Source organism: Camarhynchus parvulus, chromosome 2 (assembly GCF_901933205.1).
Source record: "Camarhynchus parvulus chromosome 2, STF_HiC, whole genome shotgun sequence".
NCBI classification, from domain to species: Eukaryota; Metazoa; Chordata; class Aves; order Passeriformes; family Thraupidae; genus Camarhynchus; species Camarhynchus parvulus.
In genome coordinates this window covers 150,692,715-150,706,124 of record NC_044572.1, presented here as the reverse complement: position 1 = coordinate 150,706,124, position 13,410 = coordinate 150,692,715, and the positions used below count along the sequence as shown (strand labels likewise).

At 51.2% G+C, this 13,410-nt stretch overlaps 3 protein-coding genes across 3 annotated transcripts; all 3 read left to right on the top strand.

Annotated features, from left to right (window-relative positions):
* Positions 1–979: 979 nt before the first annotated feature.
* On the top strand, positions 980–1,321 carry LOC115900918 (feather beta keratin-like). Its single transcript, XM_030943127.1, has one exon. The coding sequence runs from the start codon at positions 980–982 to the stop codon at positions 1,319–1,321; it is 342 nt and encodes a 113-aa protein (XP_030798987.1).
* A 2,943-nt stretch (positions 1,322–4,264) lies between these two features.
* Positions 4,265–4,576, top strand: LOC115901204 (feather beta keratin-like). The gene has a single exon (XM_030943640.1). The coding sequence runs from the start codon at positions 4,265–4,267 to the stop codon at positions 4,574–4,576; it is 312 nt and encodes a 103-aa protein (XP_030799500.1).
* A 2,799-nt stretch (positions 4,577–7,375) lies between these two features.
* Positions 7,376–7,687, top strand: LOC115901088 (feather beta keratin-like). The gene has a single exon (XM_030943409.1). The coding sequence runs from the start codon at positions 7,376–7,378 to the stop codon at positions 7,685–7,687; it is 312 nt and encodes a 103-aa protein (XP_030799269.1).
* The last annotated feature ends 5,723 nt before the right edge of the window (positions 7,688–13,410 follow it).

Below are 13,410 nucleotides of genomic sequence, written 5' to 3'. Positions count from 1 at the left end.
AACTGATGTCACAGACCTGCCTGGGCACCTGTTTCTTGTTTGTTTAAGGGGTTTCTAAATGAGGTCAAGGAATATGATTTAAATGACAGAGTACGTTATCATGTACAGTTGAGGATTCCAAAAGGGCTATAACACTGGAACAAGTTCAGCCTGAGCAGCCTCTCCTTTTCCAAATGCTCTCCCTTCATTGCATTCAAGACAGAACGCCACAAGCTCTCTTTAATCCTTCAGGCACTCCCAGGCACTGTGACCTCTCCAAGCTACAACACAGCGACCTCCCCAGGACATCAGCAGCTCCCTCCACATTCCTGGGTGCAACACAATGATTGATGGACATCCAGTGCCACAAAACAGAGTCCCAGTCTTCACAAGGCACTGACAAAGCACAGCACACAAATGCCACAAAATGACCTCACTGATGACATTGTAGTTCTCCACGGCTAAGGCTGCTTATTCAGTTGTCCCATACAAACATTAATAAATAAATACTCCCGAATATGAACTCCTGAATGAAAGCTGCTGCCAAGGTCAGAGGGACACTGACTCAAGAGCAGGACATGGAATTGCAGCGTTGTGAGAAGAAAAACACTCTGCACCTCATGACTCAGCAGGCTAGGTCAGCAAAGAGCTGCTGCCTAAAAAATGCCCCAAGGCCATGGGACAAGGCTGTCCCGCCCCGCCAGGACCTGCATAAAAGCTGGCCCAGAGCCTCTCTCCCTCACACACTTCTCCTCAAGCCTTCTCCTCCTGCTCCTGCTGACAACCAGGTGAGACTCAAGCCCCTGACCCTCCTGTACCTGCATCCCTGATCCCTCTTATCCATTATACTCAGCCGCAGCCTCAGCAGCCCTCATGGCTTCCCATAGCCCCACTACACCCTACACACTTCCTCACCCTCCTGCATCATTGCCCCTTGCAACCCCCATACCCCTGCCCTGCCTCACCCCTCTCTCTTCCAGGCACCCTCCACACCACACCCATGGCCTGCAACAGCCTCTGCCGTCCCTGCGGACCCACCCCGCTGGCCAACAGCTGCAACGAGCCCTGTGCCCTGCAATGCCAGGATTCCCGTGTCATCATCGACCCTTCCCCTGTGCTGGTCACCCTGCCGGGACCCATCATGACCTCCTTCCCCCAGAACACCGCCGTCGGATCCACCTCCTCGGCTGCCGTGGGCACTGAGCTCAGTGTGCAGGGACAGCCCATCTCTGGGGGATTTGGCTTTGGCCTTGGCTATGGCCTTGGCTATGGCCGTGGGTTTGGCTATGGGCTGGGAGGCCTGGGCTGCTATGGCAGAAGGGGCTATGGCTACATCTGCTAAGGGCCCTCAGCACCATTCCTGACATCACCAGCTCTGGCCTCTGCCAACAGCTCCTGCAAGCAAAGCACCACAGCTGATGGTTGCCCTACTTCTACCTCAGGCTGAATTATTTAAAATATTTTCTCCTGTCCTTTCTTTTTTGTTTTGTTTTGTTTTTGACTTAGTCAAGATTACCTGCATCAAAGCTTGACATGTCTCCTCATCTTTCTGAATTCCACTGGTCTCATCTCCTTACCCAACACAGTGCCAGGAATAAACAGACTATTGGACTGAATGGAAAAAGGTCTCTAACATTTCTTAGAAAATACATCACCACCAGTAACAATCAAGACTGGTATGGGAACCAGGGATTGAGGGGAGACACAAACCCATCACCTACTACAACAAAAGTTCTGACACAACAAAACTCTCTTGCTCATGGCTCTCTTCAGGTCTCTCTGTGCCAGTACACACTTGACAAATTCTCTTCTCAGCAGGACTCCCTAACCCTCCCCCCAAAAATAGGAACAACATCATCCAATTAGGCAGGAACTTTGGAGCACAATTGCTTCATTCTCTTCTGCTCAATCGTAGCCAGCAAGAGCCGGATTTCCAGAACCTTGGACAGTTCAGAGTCAGCTCTCCCAGAACAGCTCTTCCACCGCCTCTTTTACTCTGGGACAAACCTTGTACTGAAAAAGGCTTGTCTGCCTTTCCCAGGGAATTCCATCTTCCATCTGTTTTCACTAGTGCCTTGCCCTCTTGTCCTCCACGTTTGCACTGCTAAGAACAGCTGGGCTCCCTTGACTTCATTCTCTCCAATCAGGAATTTGTGCACACTGATGGTGTCCCCACGTCCAGCCTTGCCCTCTGGGAGTCCCACCTCTCACAGCTTCTCCTCTGGGAAAGATCCTCCAGGCCCTGTAGAATCTTTTTGGCCCTGAACTGCTGTCAATTCACTAAATCTACTTCATTTACATGTGGGAAGCCCAGAACCGCTCAGAACACCTCACATGAGAACTCACCGGTGCTCAGGAGACACCAAGAGTCACCTCTCCCTGCTTCATCACAACACTTCTCCCAATCCTGACATGAAGACTTGGGGTCCCTTTTCCCACAATTATACAGGGACACCTCCTGCTCCAGTTTTCCTCACCCAGAAACACAAGGGCAATTTCTCAGAAGAAAACTATTCTGACCTTTGATACTCATACATTCCTTCCTACCTGGGATGACTCCTCCCAACAAACAGCTCTTGGCAGATGCCCTTGCTGAGCTTCAGCACCAGGTTTTCAGGGTTGCCCCAATGGATCCAACTCCTGGCCTACATCACTGGGGACTTGCTGCCATCTGGACTTCAGGACACTGACCACAAGCCTCTGGGTCGAGCTCTTCAGACCTTTCTCAGGTCACCACGCTGGGCCCTGACACAACCTGAACTTGTCTGATTGTCACAGATCATGAAATGCTCACCTGCAACAACCCTGGGTGACCTCCCAATCCTCTTTCTGACAACAACAGGTGGTCTGAGCCCTTTGCATCCAGCCCAAGTTGGGAACTAAATCACCCTGGATAGCAAAAGCTTAAAAGCAAAAGGGGCACCAAGATATCCACAGAGTAGAGTGAACAGGAAAAGTCAGGTCTAGTGTCAGGCTTAGCCAGGTGGGATCAAGGTGGGGAGCAATGAATGTGAGGGAAGGGGCAACACCTTCAGCACATCACAGAGCAGCCTGATGGGGCAGGGAGAGAATGAGGCTCCTCATCACAGCACACCCACAAACCACAGCACAAGAGTGTCACAGGGTCGTTTCAGTGATGACACCACACCTCTTCTAAATTTCAGCTGTTTATTGAGCCCAGCCTAACACCCATCTTCCACACAAACCGTCTCGAATAGCAGCTTGAGCTTAAAAGCTGCTGTCAAGATTAGATGGACAAGGCCTCAAGAGAATGATATGGGATGATTTAATTTCATGAAGAAATGCCCATATGATGACAAAGAAGGAAAGAGGAGCACGATGACCATCAGGCAGTAATTATTGTTTTTTGCTAACAGGAACATAGTATTAAGACTTAAGGGATATAAGATATGAAACCTTACAGCTTGAATGCAGAACAACAGAATTGGACTCACAGACCAGTCATGATAAAAAAAGGATCAGAGACCATTGATTGGTGGGGTTTTTTTGATTTCTAAATGATGTTAAGATATAGAGTTAAAATGAGTTTGTTGTCATGTAATTTTCTGAAATCCAAAGGGACCTTAAAAATGAAGCAAATCCATCCTGACCAGGACCTGGTTATCCAGTTTCTCTCTCTTGATCTCATTCAAGACACAAAGGGATGAGTCCAGTCTTCACAAGGCACTCGCAAACCACAGCACACGAGTGCCACAAAATTACCTCAGTGATGACATCTCACCTCTCCTAGGCTCTGGTTGTTTATTCAGCCCTCCCTGACACACGCTGAACAATCACATCCTCCCAAACACCAACTCTCACTCTAAAGCTGCCGCCAAGGTCAGATGGACACAGCCTCAAGAGCAGGACATGGAATTGCAGAATTGCATAAAGGAAAACACTCCCCACCTCATGACTCACCAGGCTGGGTAAGGCAAGAGCTGCTGCCTCAAAATGCCCCAAGGCCATGGGACAAGGCTGTCCTGCCCCTCCAGGAGCAGCATAAAAGCCAACACAGAGCCTCTCTCCCTCACACACTTCTCCTCAAGCCTTCTCCTTCGCCAGTCCGGATAATCAGGTGAGTCTCAAGGCCCCAACCCTGCTGCCCTCCTTGTTCCTCTCTTCCAGCATGGTCAGCTCCAGCCTCAGCAGCTCTCACACCTCCCCATAGCCCCACTACGCCCTCCACACTCCCTCACCCTCCTGCATCACTGACCCTCCAACCCCCACAAACCTGTCCTGCCTCACCCCTCTCTCTCTTCCAGGCACCCTCCACACCACACCCATGGCCTGCTACAACAGCTGCAGTCCCTGCGGACCCACCCCGCTGGCCAACAGCTGCAACGAGCCCTGTGCCCTGCAATGCCAGAACTCCAGTGTCATCATCAACCCTTCCCCTGTGCTGGTCACCCTGCCAGGACCCATCATGACCTCCTTCCCCCAGAACACCGCCGTCGGATCCACCTCCTCCGCTGCTCTGGGCACTGAGCTCAGTGCGCAGGGACAGCCCATCTCTGGGGGATTTGGCTTTGGCCTTGGCTATGGCCTGGGAGGCCTGGGCTGCTATGGCAGAAGGGGCTATGGCTCCATCTGCTAAGGGCCCTCAGCCCTGACACCACAAGCTCTGGCCTCTGCCAACAGCTCCTGCAACCAAAGCACCTCAGCTGATGGTCACCATTATTGTGCCTCATACCATCTCCTTTCTCACTGCTTTCTTCTGCCTTCTAATTCTTTCGCCTCAATAAAGTTTTCCTGGAATACAGCCTCACACGTCTCCTCCTTTGTTCCACCATGGCTCTTGCAACTTCACCTAGCTCAAAGTCAAGGGTCAACAGCCCATCAGTGTGTGTGGAAAAGGGGCCACAAGACCTCTCTTGGGATATCTGTCAACAGCAGAACCATCCACTGGGCTTCCAGAATGCAGCGCAGGCCCTTCATTTTCCCAAAGCCTTGCACACACCAATGCACTTGTGACCATATCCCCAGCACAACCTCCTGATGGCAGCAAACATTTGTCAAACTCTTTCCCACCAGGACTCTCTGAACATTCCAGCAATGCAATCCAGCAGTGCACAAGGAACACGGGGAAATCCATTATTTCAAACTGACCTGGTCCCCAGACAAAGCAACAAATCCTTCCCTCAGCTGCCCCTCACAGAAATGGTTCTGTAGATTCTTCACCAACATCCTTGTTCTTCTTTGGACATCCTCAAGCGCCTCAATGTCTTTCTTGCTGTGAGGGGCTAAAACTGAACTCAGATTCAGGGTGTGGCCTCCCCAGCACCCAACACAGTGGGACATCACTGCAGTGGTCCTGCTGGCCCCACTATAGGTAATACAAGCCAGGATGCCACTGGTTTTCGTGGCCACCTGGGAACACGTTGGATCATGTTCAGCTACTGTCAACCAGTACCCCCAGATCCTTTTCCCACAGGCAGCTTCCTAGTCACTCCTTCCCAAGCTTGGAGATTTAAGTCTTTACTAAATTCCAAGTAAAATCATCCACACCCTTTTCCTCACTTACTAAGAAGGTCACATTGACACTTCAAGTGATGAGGCTGGTCAAGCAGGATCTGATTTTGCTAAAGCCAGGATGGCTGGGCCTGAACACCTGGTGGTCCTGCAGGGGCCATTAAATATTCTCAAGATGATCTGCTCCAGCAGCTTCTGCAGGACTGGACTCAGATTGACAGGCTTGGAGTTGCTCAGACCCTTCTTCTGGCCCTTCTTCTAGGGAAGAGTCCCATTTTCAAGCCTACATCAACTGGGACCTCCCCAGCTAGCCAGGACTGCTGGCAAAAGATAACAAGTGGCTTGGGAGCACTTTCACCAGCTCCATCAGAGCCCTTAGGTGGATCAATTCAAGTCTGTCACTGACCATCCTCATTGGATTGGGAGGGAGTGAATTCTGCTCCCTTGGGAGGAACTTTCTCCCTCAGCAGGATGCTGTGCCCATCCCAGGAAGCAGAATCACAGCAAAGGGAATCATTGGTGCTCAAGGAACCTCTCAGAGTTGACAAAAGACTCATTGTAGAATGGTTTTGCTTGGAAAGGACCTTGAAGGTTCTCTTGTCCAAACTCTTGCAGTGGACTAAGGCACCTTTCACTATCCCAGGCTGCTTGAAGCCTGGCCTTGATCATTACCAGGGTTGGGGCAGTCACAGCTTCTCTGGGTGACCTGTGCCAGGCCCTCATCACCCACACAGGGAAGAATTTCTTCACAATATCCCATCCAACTCTGCTCTCTGGCAGTGGGAAGACATTTCCCCTTGTCCCATCACTCTCTGTTTGTGTAGGAGATCATGGAGTTCAACTCAACCTGCTCAAGGAAGAACAGCTCAACAAGGCTGCCCATGACCATGTCAACTCGAGGTTTAGTAACTTGAGGCCATTTCCACTTGTCCCATCACTTGCTAAAAGGGAGGAAATAGCAACAACAGTCTTACAAAAAACTCCTTTCAGACAGCTGAAGAAAAGAAGATTATATCTCCTTTGGCTGCCTTGTCTGCATCTAAAAATCTGCAGATCCTAAAACTACTACTCAAAATCTTGTTCTCCAGATCCTCCAGCAGCTGTTCCTAGGGTGTGTCACACCACAGAAGAACCATTGTAACACCAGGGTGGCAAAGCTGGAGCAGAACCAAGGAGAAAGGCAAGTCTCTAAGACAGGTCTGGTGACCTGCTGGTGATGTGAGGAAGAATGACTGTGATGGGAAGGTCAGCTCCTCACTCATAGAAAAGCTGCAAAGACCAGACCATCCTGACAGGGCTATAATGGAATGGGGTCCCTTTGCACAACACACCCACGAACTGAACCACACAAGAGCAATAGGGTGGGGACTCTGATGACACCTCTAAGTTATTGCCATCTATTTTTCATTCTTGGACACGCATCTGAAATGAAATCCGGCCGCAAAAAAAACTGTCAATTTACAGCTGCCGTCAAGATCAGATGAACATGGACTCAAGAGCAGGACATGACACTGCAGAGTTGGGAGACGGAAAACACTCCCCACCTCATGACACACCAGGCTGGGACAGCAAAGAGTTGCTGCCTGCAAAATGCCCCAAGGCCATGGGACAAGGCTGTCCCGCCCCTCCAGAACCAGCATAAAAGCCGGCCCAGAGCCTCTCTCCCTCACACACTTCTCAAGACTTCTGCTCCAGTGCCTACAACCAGGTGAGTCTCAAGCCCCTGACCCTCCCTCCTTCCCCATGGCCCTGCTCTTCCAGCAGTCTTAACCCCTGCCTCAGCAGCCCTCACGCCTCCCACAGCCCCACAACAGCCTCCAGACTCTCTTGCTTCCCTTGCCCTGCTGACAAAGCACACCTCGCACCCCGCCCACTCCTATCCTGCCTAATCTGTTCTCTTCTAGGCACCCTCCACACCACACCCATGGCCTGCTACGACCGCTGCCGTCCCTGTGGACCCACCCCGCTGGCCAACAGCTGCAACGAGCCCTGTGCCCTGCAATGCCAGAATTCCCGCGTCATCATCAACCCTTCCCCTGTGCTGGTCACCCTGCCGGGACCCATCATGACCTCCTTCCCCCAGAACACCGCCGTCGGATCCACCTCCTCTGCTGCTCTGGGCACTGAGCTCAATGCCCAGGGACAGCCCATCTCTGGGGGATTTGGCTTTGGCCTTGGCTATGGCCTGGGAGGCCTGGGCTGCTATGGCAGAAGGGGCTATGGCTCCATCTGCTAAGGGCCCTCAGCACCACCCCTGACACCACCAGCTCTGGCCTCTGCCAACAGCTCCGGCAGCAAAACACCTCAGCTGGTCTTTTCCCTACCTGCTCTGCCAACCCGCTCCCTTCAATCTCTTTCTCCTTTCTCTTCGATTTTATTGCCTCAATAAAGTTCTGTTGCATCAAAGCCTGAGATGCCTCCTTTTGTGTTTGAATCCCAGTGGTCTCCCCTCCTTACTCAGCACAGTGCCACAAATGAACAGGCCATTGGGGGGGATGGAAAAGAGCCAAAACATCCTTCTTAGCAAGGATGTCACCACCTGTACCAAATAAGACTGGCAAGGGATGTAAGGGAGGAGGGAGACAAATTTCCAGAACATGAGACAAGCCCATCACCTGATAACACCAAAGGCTTTGACACATCCATGCTGTCCTGTGCATGGCTCTGGCAAATATGGTCCATGCCAGAACATTCTGGAAAAATTCTCTTCCCAGCAGGACTCTCAAACCCTCACTGCAAACAGAGAAACAACATCATCCACTTGGGTAGGAACCCTCCTGTCCAAGCAAGAGCAGCATTTCCAGAACCATGGACAGGTCAGGATTGGAACGCCAATGACAGAGACTCCACCACCTCTTCCCCAGTCTGACTGCCCTCACAATGAATAGCTCTTTCTGCACCAAGGAAATTCAATCTGTTTTCGTATCCACCCTTGCCCTCTTTTCCCTCATGGCAGCACTGCTGAGATCAGCCAGACTTCCTCGACTTCATTCCATGCCATCAGGCATTTGCACTCACTGATGACACTCCCCTGCCCATCCTTGTCTCCTGGGAGCCCCAGGTATCTTGATCCTCTGTCAAAGAGCCCCTTAGATTATCTTGGTGGCCTTGTACTGGTTTTGTTCCAGTAAGTCCATGAGGTTCTTCTGCTGGGGAGCCCAGAAATGCCCACACCAACCCACCTAAGTGTTGAGGATGTTGGTCTGTGTTGGTTCCGTGGATACAACTCTTGAACTACATCCCTTGAGACTTGACTTTGCATGGATTTCAGATCTTGCCCAGAATGTTATATATGATAAAAATCTAGCAGTCCAATTCACTGACCATTTACACAACCTGTCCATTCTGGGATAGTCTGGGATGATGCCGTAGGAGACACAGTAAATATCCCAGGTGAAAAAATGGAGGTTAACACCAGCCATGTCTCTCTCATAATCCCCAATTAGCTGCTCTTCTCTGTAGCTAACACTGAGGTCATTAATTTTTGATTTTGCCCCCCAAAATTAATGCTAACTTCTCCTTAATATCTTCCTTTCTGACCTGCTCTTGGCAGTCCTTTACAGAATTACGAAATTGTCCCATCCATGTCTGCAGGAAGGAGGTGCCTGGAGAGCCATTAGCAAAGTCAGAGGGAGTAAATGCACTGCAAGGGGGCAGGTGCTAAAGCCCAGCACAGCTGCAAAGCCCAGAGCAGCCTGGCAGGGTGAAGAGGGCTCCCCTTCACAACACACCCACAACCTAAACCACACAAGTGACACAAAATGACCTCACTGATGACACCCATATTATTCCTAGGTATTCTTGGATATTCTGGTTTCCCTGACACACACATTCTAAGCAAATCTTCCCAAATACCAACTCTTACTTAAAAGCTGCTGCCTGGGTCAGATGGACGCAGACTCAAGGGCAGCACTTGGAGTTGTACAGCTGCAGCAAGGAAAACATTCCCCACCTTCCCATCACTTACACAGCTGCAACAGGAAAAACTGATGTTATCATTTCCATTCTAGTGACTCTAAATAGTAACAAGGTTACTTTTTCTGAAAATTCAATATCTCAGTTCCTTCATCTGCTCCTCACATGTCTTGTTCTTCTTATCTTTCACCAGCTACGATGAAGCAACACAAGACTTTGGGGAGCAAGGGAGGCTTCCCTAAACACCTAAACGGGATAGTCTGCCCATTTCCTGTGGAAAAATCATGCCATATGGACAGGTTCAAAAAGTTGGAAAGCTGGTAGGAAAGGAAAGAATGTAATGGAAGGGGAGACTCCTCACCCCCAAAAGAGCTGCAAAGCTGGGACCAGCCTGATGTGGTTGTGGAGGGAATGATGCTCCTCTTCACAAGACACCAACAAAGCACAGCACACACAGTGACCTCACTGATGACACCCCACCGTCCAAAGATTTGGTCATGACTTCAGCCTTTCCTGAAAAGCATCATCACCACCAAACTTCGGTCTCTCAAACTCACACATTAAAGGATCCACCAAGGACAGATGGACACAGACTCAAGAGTAGACTATGGCATTGCAGACTTATGGGAAGGAAAACATTCCACACCTCAAGACTCACCAGGAGGGGCCAGCTAAAAACTGCAGGCTCAAAAATGCTGCAGGGTCAAGGGTAGGGTTGCCTCACCCATCCAAGACCAGAATAAAAGCCGGCCCAGAGCCTCTCTCCCTCACACACTTCTCCTCAAGCCTTCTCCTCCTGCTCCTGTTCTGACAACCAGGTGAGCCTCAAACCCCCCTGCTCCTGCACCCCCCAGCCCCTCTCTTCCAGCATGCTGAGCTCCAGCCTCAGCAGCCCTCACACATCCTGACAGTTCCACAACAGCTGCCACACTCCCTCACCATTCCCATCACTGTCCCTCAGACCCCCCATGCCCCCTGCCCTGCCTCACCTCCCTCTCTTCCAGGCACCCTCCACACCACACCCATGGCCTACACGACCGCTGCAGTCCCTTGCGGACCCACCCCGCTGGCCAACAGCTGCAACGAGCCCTGTGCCCTGCAATGCCAGGATTCCCGCGTCATCATCAACCCTTCCCCTGTGCTGGTCACCCCTGCCAGGACCCATCATGACCTCCTTCCCCCAGAACACCGCTGTAGGATCCACCTCCTCCGCTGCTCTGGGCACTGAGCTCAATGCCCAGGGACAGCCCATCTCTGGGGGATTTGGCTTTGGCCTTGGCTACGGCCTGGGAGGCCTGGGCTGCTATGGCAGAAGGGGCTATGCCTCCATCTGCTAAGGGCCCTCAGCACCACCCCTGACACCACCAGCTCTGGCCTCTGCCAACAGCTCCGGCAGCAAAACACCTCAGCTGGTCTTTTCCCTACCTGCTCTGCCAACCCGCCCCTTCAATCTCTTTCTCCTTTCTCTCGATTTTATTGCCTCAATAAAGTTCTGTTGCATCAAAGCCTGAGATGCCTCCCTTTGTGTTTGAATCCCAGTGGTCTCCCCCCTTACTCAGCACAGTGCCACAAATGAACAGGCCATTGGGGGGATGGAAAAGAGCCAAAACATCCTTCTTAGCAAGGATGTCACCACCTGTACCAAATAAGACTGGCAAGGGATGTAAGGGAGGAGGGAGACAAATTTCCAGAACATGAGACAAGCCCATCACCTGATAACACCAAAGGCTTTGACACATCCATGCTGTCCTGTGCATGGCTCTGGCAAATATGGTCCATGCCAGAACATTCTGGAAAAATTCTCTTCCCAGCAGGACTCTCAAACCCTCACTGCAAACAGAAAAACAACATCATCCACTTGGGTAGGAACCCTCCTGTCCAAGCAAGAGCAGCATTTCCAGAACCATGGACAGGTCAGGATTGGAACGCCAATGACAGAGACTCCACCACCTCTTCCCCAATCTGACTGCCCTCACAATGAATAGCTCTTTCTGCACCAAGGAAATTCAATCTGTTTTCGTATCCACCCTTGCCCTCTTTTCCCTCATGGCAGCACTGCTGAGATCAGCCAGACTTCCTCGACTTCATTCCATGCCATCAGGCATTTGCACTCACTGATGACACTCCCCCTGCCCATCCTTGTCTCCTGGGAGCCCCAGGTATCTCGATCCTCTGTCAAAGAGCCCCTTAGATTATCTTGGTGGCCTTGTACTGGTTTTGTTCCAGTAAGTCCATGAGGTTCTTCTGCTGGGGAGCCCAGAAATGCCCACATGTCGTGGGTTTACAGGAAGCAGGTTTTCTGGGAATGGAGTGGCCAGAGGCCAATAGGTGTCCAGATTTTAAATTGACACCAGGCTTGGCCACTGAGGGTGGATGCGCTTCTGAGAACACAGGGGGTTAGAAGCAGAGCACTCCCTTGGGCTCTCTTTGATTTCCGGCCAGCAAAGAGGCAGGCTCCCCTGCCCGGGCCCGAAGCCATGGGGGAGGAGAAAACCTCCTGCCCCGGCAGAGGTAGGCCTGACCCCTCAGGATGGAAGGGTGGTGGGGGGGACCAGGAGGCGTTGGGCAGCCCCCTCAGGAGAGAGACAGAGGGAGAGAGGCCCTGAGAAGATTTGGGTAGCCCCCCCCCCCAGCTAGAAGATGAGAGAGAGAAAGCTGGTACGGGCCTGTGGCCTTGAAGTGATATCGGCCTGTGAAGAAGGAGGGGAAGGGGGGAGTGCAGCAGGGAAGGAGCCTGGCCGCGTGCAGAAGTTTGTTAACCCCTTTCTGGACAATGAAGACCTCACAGAGCATTTGGACCTTTCCTGGAGGGAGATGGAGTGGATGATAAAGAGGAAATGGGCAAGAGAATGACAGTCGGAGCAGTGAGTGAGGCTGGGAGAGTAAAAGAAGAGGCCGGAAAGAGATGATGGAGTAGCTGGTTGCTGGACTCTTTTGGTACAGCCATGGACAGAACTGGAGGCTGCGGCCCCAAGCGACACAGAGAAGGGCGCAGGGGGGTATGCTTCCCTCGCGACGCAGAGGCGGCGCGCAGGGCGCTCCCCCCCTACCCACATGGCTCAGAACTGAGAGGGTTCAGTTTGGAGACCCCCCGGCCCCAGGGGGTAGACAAGTATGAGAGGGACAAGAGGTCCCGAATGAGAGTAAACTGTGCTTTTTTTTAGAACTGGTCAAAGCATCCTTAAAAGGATAACCCTTGAAGCAGCTCTGTTCCTTGTCCAGTGGTGGGAGCGCTGGGCATGCAAGGAAGAGGTCACCATGGCCCCAAGAAGGACTCCTGTCCTCTTGATGGACTGGAATTGAGTATTTACAGGGTGATGGATGGAGAGTTGAAATTTGGAAGATGTATTGGAAATGTGGTGGGGGGGGGAGGAGGAAATGCTTTTTTTGTGGAGTTTTCATTTTCCAGGTGTGTGTGTGTGTGTGTGTGTGTGTGTGTGTGGTTTGTTTTCCTTTTGCAGTTTAGTTAATAAACTTTTTTTCTAAGGTAGAGGCCTGCTTTGCTTATTTCCTGGTCACATCTCACAGCGAACACCAGGGAAGTATATTTTCATGGGGCACTGGCATTGTGCCAGTGTCAAACCATGACACCACACCAACCCACCTAAGTGTTGAGGATGTTGGTCTGTGTTGGCTCCGTGGATACAACTCTTGAACTACATCCCTTGAGACTTGACTTTGCATGGATTTCAGATCTTTGCCCAGAATGTTATATATGATAAAAATCTAGCAGTCCAATTCACTGACCATTTACACAACCTGTCCATTCTGGGATAGTCTGGGATGATGCCGTAGGAGACACAGTAAATATCCAGGTGAAAAAATGGAGGTTAACACTAGCCATGTCTCTCTCATAATCCCCAATTAGCTGCTCTTCTCTGTAGCTAACACTGAGGTCATTAATTTTTGATTTTGCCCCCCAAAATTAATGCTAACTTCTCCTTAATATCTTCCTGTCTGACCTGCTCTTGGCTGTCCTTTACAGAATTACGAAATTGTCCCATCCATGTCTGCAGGAAGGAGGTGCCTGGAGAGCCATTAGCA

What these genes read in the sequence shown, in the direction of transcription:
- LOC115901204 (XM_030943640.1), top strand. Translation starts at nt 4,265, where the DNA reads ATGGCCTGCTACAACAGCTGCAGTCCCTGCGGACCCACCCCGCTGGCC.
- LOC115901088 (XM_030943409.1), top strand. Translation starts at nt 7,376, where the DNA reads ATGGCCTGCTACGACCGCTGCCGTCCCTGTGGACCCACCCCGCTGGCC.
- LOC115900918 (XM_030943127.1), top strand. Translation starts at nt 980, where the DNA reads ATGGCCTGCAACAGCCTCTGCCGTCCCTGCGGACCCACCCCGCTGGCC.